At 33.7% G+C, this 9,023-nt stretch overlaps 1 protein-coding gene across 1 annotated transcript; it reads right to left on the minus strand.

Annotated features, from left to right (window-relative positions):
- Nucleotides 1-1,051: 1,051 nt before the first annotated feature.
- On the minus strand, nt 1,052-6,960 carry LOC143058252 (uncharacterized). The gene is made up of 2 exons (XM_076231720.1): nt 6,862-6,960; nt 1,052-2,943 (listed from the first exon to the last, which is right to left on the minus strand). Exon 2 carries the CDS (start codon nt 2,907-2,909, stop codon nt 1,443-1,445), a length of 1,467 nt encoding a protein of 488 aa, XP_076087835.1. The 5' UTR covers nt 2,910-2,943; nt 6,862-6,960; the 3' UTR covers nt 1,052-1,442.
- Between the last annotated feature and the right edge of the window lie 2,063 nt (nt 6,961-9,023).

Here is a 9,023-nt window from a genome sequence, read left to right on the forward strand (position 1 = left end):
GATGAATTCAAACAAAGTTGAATTTTGGACCCTTTGGGCCCTTATTCCTAAACTGTTGGACCATAACTCCCAGAATCAATCCCAACCTTCCTCTTGTGGTTATAAACCTTGTGTTTAAATTTCATAGATTTCTATTTACTATACTTAAGTTATGGTGCAAAAACCAAGAAAAATGCTTATTTGGGCCCATTTTTGGCCCCTAATTCCTAAACTGTTTGAACTTCAACTCCCAAAATCAGTCCCAACCTTCCTTTTGTGTTCATAAACCTTTTATTTAAATTTCATTGATTTCTATTTACTTATACTAAAGTTATTGTGTGAAAACCAAGAATAATGCTTATTTGGGACCTTTTTTGGTCCCTAATTCCTAAACTGTTGGGACCAAAACTCCCAAAATCAATCCCAACCTTCCTTTAGTGGTCATAAACCTTGTGTCAAAATTTCATAGATTTCTATTCACTTATACTAAAGTTATAATGCGAAAACCAAAAGTCTTCGGACGCCGCCGCCGCCGCCGACGACGACGACGACGACGACTACGGACGACGACGCCAACGTGATACCAATATACGACCAAAAAATTTTCAATTTTTGCGGTCGTATAAAAATGGCTGTATTTACACCTCAAAAACTACTCTAAGGTTGCAAAAATAAACAAACACCTGAATTGCTCTTGATACTGTCCACTCAGTTAAACCCTTTCACTCACCTTTAGTTCTGTAAATATATATTAGCAATGACAATCAAGGAGCTTTTGTATATCTAGTAGATGTCAGGCCTTAAAACTTTTCCAATTGCACAGGTTAGTCTGTACTCAGAGAAGTTTTTGAGGTCTAAATACAGCCATTTTTGTCCATTTTTTATGATTAACCTTATTCCATTTAAAAAAAAACATATCATAACTTTAAATAATTCAAGAAGTACACGCTTTCGATACCAAACCCATCTGACAATTGAGCATCACTTGGTTACGAAGTTCCTCGAATGTGAGACCGTAGATCCGTTTAAAAAACACTTATCTGGATTTTTCATAAAACAAATGTATGGTGCGTTAACTTTTGTAATTTTATTTGTTGAAAAAAATAGACAAGAACAAAGAGTTCATGATTTCGAATACAATTTTTTAACACTCCACTTTTTGATATCGAACAACAACATTCACATCTGACAATTAGTTTAAGCATCGTAAATTTATACAATATGTCATGTAACACTAAGATCACGAAAAATACCGATGGGGAAGAATGTAATTGTGGTGAATGTCATAAGTATGATAAGTGTCAACAGTCAAAGGCCTGTACCAACAGTCAAAGGCCTGTATCTACCATAACTAGAGGTTGTATATCAACGTCAAGTAGCCAGTAGGGCTTTCATGATAATTTTCAATCTTCCACGCAAATTCTGCACCAGTAAAAATAAGTTACACTTATCACATTCAATGTTTAAACGCTAAGTTTATTGCATTCGTCACTCATGTATGCTTTGTCATCTTTATCCGTGTGCTGTCTCTTGTGTTTGTAGAGATTACTACTTGTATTAAACAGTTTTCCACATATAGAACATGAATATGGCTTTTCACCCGTATGAGTTCTCATATGTACATGTAAGTTACTAGACTTAGTAAATCTCTTCCCACAAACGTCACAGTTATATGGTTTTTCACCTGTATGCGTTCTTATGTGTTCCTGTAAGCTACTAGAAGATGTAACTCCTTTATCGCAAATGTTACATTTATATGGTTTTTCACCTGTATGAGAACGTATGTGAGCCTTTCTCACACTGGTCGAAGAAAAATGCTTTCCACAGAAATAACATTCATAAGGTTTGTCACCACTATGCGTTCTAACGTGTTTTTGAAGATTACTGCAACTACTGAAATCTTTTTCACACAGATAACATTTGTAAGGTTTGTCCCCAGTGTGTATTCGCAAATGTTCCTTTACGCTTCGTTTCTCACTGAATGATTTACCACATATTTCGCATTTAAATGGTTTTTCCCCAGTATGTGTCCTTACATGTGCTTCAAGAATACTAATTGCTGCAAATCCCTTTCCACACGCAAAACATTTGAAACGTTTTCGATCCCTTCTGATGTGTAAATTGAATGTTCCGCTTGGGTAGAGATCATTAGAAGATTTTTCAGCAATATGTCCCTTAAAGTTTTTAATGAAATCAAGATCATTTCCTTCACCTCCTGTTTTATTGATCTTAGAAATCTCAGTGATATCAACTCCTTTGGTGTGATCTGGTTTATCGGCGATATCAACTCCTTTGATGTGATCTAGTTTATCGGTGATATCAACTACTTTAATGTGATCGGGATAATCGGCGATACCACCTCCATTGCTGTTATCTGGTTTCTCGATGGTATTAGAAGGGTTGATGAGATCTGGTTTATTGGCGATATCTTCCCTTATGGTATTATATGTTATATCACTTGCATGTTTTCTCTTGTGACTCCTCAGATTAGGTTTTGTGTAAAATCCTTTTCCACATACATCACAATTATATTTTTTTTCACCTGTATGCATTCTCATTACATGTTCCAGTAAGCATGATTTCAGACGGAAACACTTACCACACGTTTGACATTCGTGATGTTTTTCACCTGTATGTATTCCCATGTGTGTACGTAGATTACTGCTCTGACTAAAACCTTTACCACATTCATCACATATATACGGTTTATCACCTGTGTGTGTTCTTATGTGTTTCTGTAGGTCTCCATTACTTTCAAATAACTTATTACAGTAATTACATTTAAAATACTTGTCACTACTTTGTTCTCCCCTTTGTTTGCCAGGGTCACCAATCTGATAAAATACGCTGCCTGAAATATGTGTTGCTATTTCCATCTGTAATAGATTGTCTTGAATTGGATCCTTACCACACAGAGGGATTCCAGTCATAATTAAGGACTTCGTGAAACACCACAAGTTCGATCTGAAAAACAAACATAAATATACTGTAAATGTAATACTACTGTCTCCACTGAACTCTACCACCAAATAACTGAAACAAAAACTGGTTGTTCAAATATTTCTGGGACAAAAATATGAGAGACATTAATGTTGGTATTGAAATATTTCTGGGACAAAAATATGAGAGACATTAAGGTTGGTATTGAAATATCAATACTTTAACGTGTAAAATATGCAAAATATTCTAAGTCAATAAATCCATGGAAATAATCCATACCAATGATAATACAGCTTTATGCCAAATATCACAGTCTTATCAGAAGTGGTTCCTCTTTAAGTGACCTTAATGTAAATTGTGCAAAAGTTTCAAAATCAATAAAACATACTGCAGGGAAAGGACGAAACTTTGAATTAACATGTGCTAATGCTTATACCACTGCACAAAAATATTGACCTTCTGTTTGTGGCTCCCCTCAAACTGGCCTAATTACAAATTCTAACATGTAATAGAGGGACGAAAGACACCGGATGGACAGTCAAACTCATACATTAAAAATAAACTGACAACACCATGGCTAAAAATAAAAAGATGAAACAGACAAATAAAAGTACAGAAGACACAACATAGAAAACTAAAGACTAAACAACACGAACCCCACCAAAAAACCGGGGGTGATCTCAGGTGCTCCGGAAAAGTAACAGATCCTGCACCACATGTGACACCCGTCGTAATGCTTATGTTATTACAAATCCGGTAAATAGTCTTATTCGGTAGATCACAATCGTGAAAGGGGAAGGATATTGTAGTTATCACATACGGAACATATCCGATATCATCTGAGAAACGGTTATTCCATAACGGTCAACCAAATCGTGATAGCGTCTGTAAATTTTACGGAGTGATGATTTCAACTTAACCATTTGAAACTCTTGGTTTAATAGCTTCCTTATGAGCAGCAATCCTCTATCAAGGGAATCATGATAAGAAATACAAGCCCGGGAATATCGTATCATATGGGATATATATTCCGTATGCAGGCGCTGCTGGAATGTTGCTACATAGAAATGGAAAGTTCACAATTTTGGAAGCTGACATCATCTCTTTTGTCGTAAAGTTTTGTTTTCAACCGACCCTCATTGTCAATTTCTAGATGTAAGTCAAAATATGAGGCAGACCTAACTGTATCTGTAGTATCCTTTATCTTTGTTCGATGGGATAGATTTGTTTAATATAGTCACCAAATTTTCTATTATTTGAGAGAACATCATCTATATAGCAGAACGTAAAGTTAAAGGGTATTGCTAACTTCTTATCTTTCTTCCTAAGAATCTCCTGTACGACAAAATAATAACAAAGATACAAGTCAGCAAGAACAGGGACACAATTGGTTCCCATTGGAATTCCGACAGTCTGTTGAAAACACAACCTCCAAACGTAACAAATATGTTGCCTATCAAGAAATCAAGCATCTTGATAATGTCAGTTTCCGAGAATTTTTTGTTGGAATCAGAGTGATTTTTACAAAATAGGATTAATCTCTCCACAAGACAAGATACTTGTAGATCTACGTTCGCATTTCTTTTTAATGAAACAAAGTAATACCAACTCTTTCAATTTGTATTTTAGTTTGGAAATGTTGGAATGGAGAATACTTGTGTAAAAAGTAGAAAACTTTAAGTCAATCGTTTTAATACTATTGCAAGATGAGAGAGTCTTTTATTGTATGTACATGTACTGTAAATAACTCCTCATAGATACCAGGACTAAATTTTATACATACGCCAGACTCGCGTTTGTCTACAAAAGACTCATCAGTGACGCTCGAATCCAAAAAAGTTATAAAAAAAAAAAAAAAAAAAAAAAAAGCCAAATAAAGTACGAAGTTGAAGTGCATTGAGATCCAAAATTCCTAAAAGTGTTGCCAAATACAGCTAAGGTAATCTATGCCTGAGGGGGAATATCCTAATAGTATTTCAAAAAATTAAAAATTTTGTAAACAGTTAATATATAAATATAACAAGATCTTAAAACGATAGATGTTAATAATTTAGAAAGAGTTTTCGTGGAGCACTTGGAAGACCCAGCAATATACCGTTGTTTGTAAGGACATTTATGTAGTTTAGGTATCCAATATAGTCATGATAGTGATAGAAGATCCAGTTCTCCGTCTTTGGTTGAAATTCCAAAGGAACAAAGAATGTTCTATGCTTATCATGATTATCCAGGACTTCCTCTTTGGTGAGTGTCATGAGGGTAAATGTTACATAAGTTTCCAAGTGAATTGTCAATACCTAATTCTTTTATCAAGCAGTTTATGCAATGATATTTACACACAAAAACAATGTTGTTTGGGGCTTTATCTGAGGGGACAACAACATATTTGTCATGGAGGTAGGACAAGTGTTTTGCAACATTACAATGATTAAACTATGCAATTATTTGATTCTTACAGTTTCCTTTTTTTTGGGGGGAGGGGGGGATAAAATTCTTCATTTTATGATAAAAATCCAAGATATCTTCAAAAAAGGTTTTGTTTTAGGTCATTCCATAGTTCTAAATTCTAATGTAGGGGGGGTTCTGTTAAAATTTTACAAAAGTAATCTTACTACATTTGTAATTGGCCATAAAAAATAGAGAAAAGAAAGAAATACACTTCGACTGATAACTGTTTTCTTTTTTTTAACTACTAGAATATTATACAATTACTATCATTTGATAAGGTAAACATGGTAAATATTTAGTATTATTGACTTTTGAAAAACTGATATTCACTGAGGCCAACAGCCAAAGTAAATATCAGTTTTTCAAAAGTCAATGAAACCACATTTTTACCGAAACAAAAGACAGTAAATTTTTTTATTCTAAACCACTGAATTGTACATCAAATGTTTTCTTTACCAAAATTATGCATGTAAAAGCATGCAATGTTTTCCCTGGTGAATATACTTTTTCTGCAGGTAAATATATGCTTATTTATTCAAAATCCCATTCCCATTCATATACAGAAACCTACTAAAATTTATCAATATGGAGGAACAGTAATAAATGTAATTATTTGATTTAATTTAATGACTGTGATATGTTTTCGGTCAATGAATAAATAACATAAAAAATGTGGTGCACACTGAATACCCTGTGTAGTGGGTTAATTATTTTAAAGTGTGCACCACGTTTTGTATGTTCAATTTCGAACAAGATAGAAAAAAAATATAACAGTTCTTTCTTATAATTTAATTCTATTAACATGATTAAATTCCATTTAAAAAAAATGTTGATGAAGTCACGGTCACATGACTAAATCATGTCTATAAGCTAATGAAATAAAACAATGTCAGCCAATCAGAAGACCCTTTCCATCCAAAATTAAATTATTCTTTTTTTGTTGACAGTGCACATTTTTTATAGTACTTTTCAAAAGTAAATATCATGTTAAATTTCACTAAGATTCACAAAGATCCAGCAAAATGACAAAATCACTATATCATATATATACTGGTGCCAGCATACAGAAACAGGTTATTTTGCTGGCTTGAATTAAGTTATTTTAATCAGAGGCAAAAAGGCAAATTTTCGAGCACCGGCAAAGCTACTGCCTGTTCAAAGATATTATATATAAATTATAACATATTTTTGGTAATTTATGCATGAACAACATTACATTTTCATTTAAAAATGTGTCTGTAAAAATGAGTTTGTTTTCCTACAAAATAATATAACATCAAAACAACGATTTTACACGTTGTTTTGTAACAGATATAAATATATGTATTAGCTGTTTAGATGCGTTCCATACTTTTGTGCAACTAATCATAATAAAAAAAACAAATAACTGAACGTTCATATTATAAAAGGCAGAAATAAAAACATCAACATTATAAACGCTATGATGCGATTTGACAAACAATATAATCGATTACTCAATTAGGAGTTCAAACTTACGATAATGATTCAACTGTAAAATAAAATGTTAAATGAGCTTGGCTCAAACAAAGGGAGATTATCCATCAATAAAAACTACGATGCGCATTTGGCGTAGTCTTTAACACTTTTTTAAAATCGATGTAATGTTTAATAATAGCTTAATTTCACCTCTTGCCACCCCTTACAATTCATGATAAAGATAAAATAAGAATTCATTGATCAGTTTTGAATAACAAAAAATATAATTTAGATAAAAATGTGACACAAATAAACAGGCAAATGTGGTGTGAGTGCCAGTGAGACAACTCTCCGTCCAAATAACAATTAAAAAAAGGTAAACCATTATAGGTCAATGAACGGCCTTCAACAAGCTACAAAGGGTCCCATAATTACTAGTGTAAAACCATTCAAACGGGGAAAACAACGGTCTAATCTACATAAAAAACGAGAAATGAGAAAAAGGTATAAATTACATAAACAAACAACTAAATCAGATTCCTGACTTAGGACAGGTGCAAACATTTGTAGCGGGATTAAAAGTTTTAATGGATCCAAACCTTCTCCCTTTTTCTGAAACAATAGCATAACATCACAACATAGAAAAACACACGATAAAATATCAATTGGCAGGCTTAACTCAATCAAAAAACGTAAATTAATACACTATGAACGAATACATTTGATCTGCGAACAGCGATATCTGAATGCAAATGCACAGTTAATAAAATATTAGGGACAAACATTCAAGGCCAAAAAAGCAAACAAACAAGTCGAAAAAAAAACGGTTTTAACAATACAGGTAAATCTTGAAGTTTATACGAATTTATAGTAAGACGAAGTGAAAATTAGAAGATATTCCAAATAATCAAAGCTGGTATATAGACAAGATCCATATAAATATAAAATAACAAAAAAAGCAAGTTTATGATAAACAGTACTACTGTTATAGTAATCTCAGACATAACTGAGGCTGGCCGTTGTGAAAATCATGCCACAAATGGTCTGCTGAAACAAATAAAACACGTAACTTATTTATTTCTTCTTTTTTATGTTAATAAATGCAAGGCAGATCTAGGAAACATGTTTGTACCCCAATTAGTATAATCATTACATTTAGAATGAACATATGACATGCAACTATAACCCCGATCACAATTACAGGCAATTCCAATGATTCTGCTCGATGTTCGGGTTGATGTCTTTTTAACACATTCCTAGCTTAAATTCTTAATTTTATAAACTAGTATATAAGTGTTCATATGTGGATCCTGGATGGGTGGGGGTGGGGTGGTGGATGGCTGGCCCATCTGCTCTCGAGGGGAAAATGGTTGATTATATAGGGAATCACTTAAGCATGACTGGATCAGGTCGTCGGTGCCCCCTTCTTTGGAAAAGTTCTAGATCTCCAACTTGATTTATTTAGTTTATGTGAACAACTTAGCAGGTCCATGTTACCATGTTGACAAGGCGCCTGTAAGAGCCACAGCGAAGATTTTTGGCAGCTTTTTTTATCACGGTAAGCCCCTAAACGCATAATCACCATTTCCCTATACATACTTACAAGGGTACAACAAGAAATACGTTAATAGGAGAATGTTGAGAGGCATTATTTTGACTTCAAAATGCATTGCTCAGGAGAGAAATAGGCCTCCATTCATTGCTTCCGCCGTCATCACGGAGCGGTGTTGTATCAGTTACAGTGGATATAGTGATAACTTAACAACAGATAGTTCTGACTGATAGCCATTCGAACTTTGCCCTTGATTTCTTATGGAGTTCCTATTGTGACATCATGAATAGGCAACCATGTCCAGTGCCGTCACATAAATGACATATAAAGAACACAGCTTTCTGGTTAGTTTAAGTAAACAATGAGATCAAATGCACTATTTAATGTCCAAGTAGGCCTACTTTCACTACGTTCTAAATTTGAGGGAGTGATTGGTGGTGTGACAACTTCACGCTATTTTGCAGACTCTGGCAAAACAGCAATTTACATAGAGTCTCGCTATTTTGCCGGTCTTATTTTCAGGTATTTAAAGACTGTATGAAATTTATTTTTTAAGGAAACTATTTATGCCCAAATGATATACATGTGTCTATATATGGAATGAGTGTAAGGAATACATATAAAAAAGAAGATGTGGTATGATTGCCAATGAGACAACTATCCACAAAAG

This window comes from Mytilus galloprovincialis, chromosome 14 (genome assembly GCF_965363235.1).
Source record: "Mytilus galloprovincialis chromosome 14, xbMytGall1.hap1.1, whole genome shotgun sequence".
NCBI lineage: Eukaryota > Metazoa > Mollusca > Bivalvia > Mytilida > Mytilidae > Mytilus > Mytilus galloprovincialis.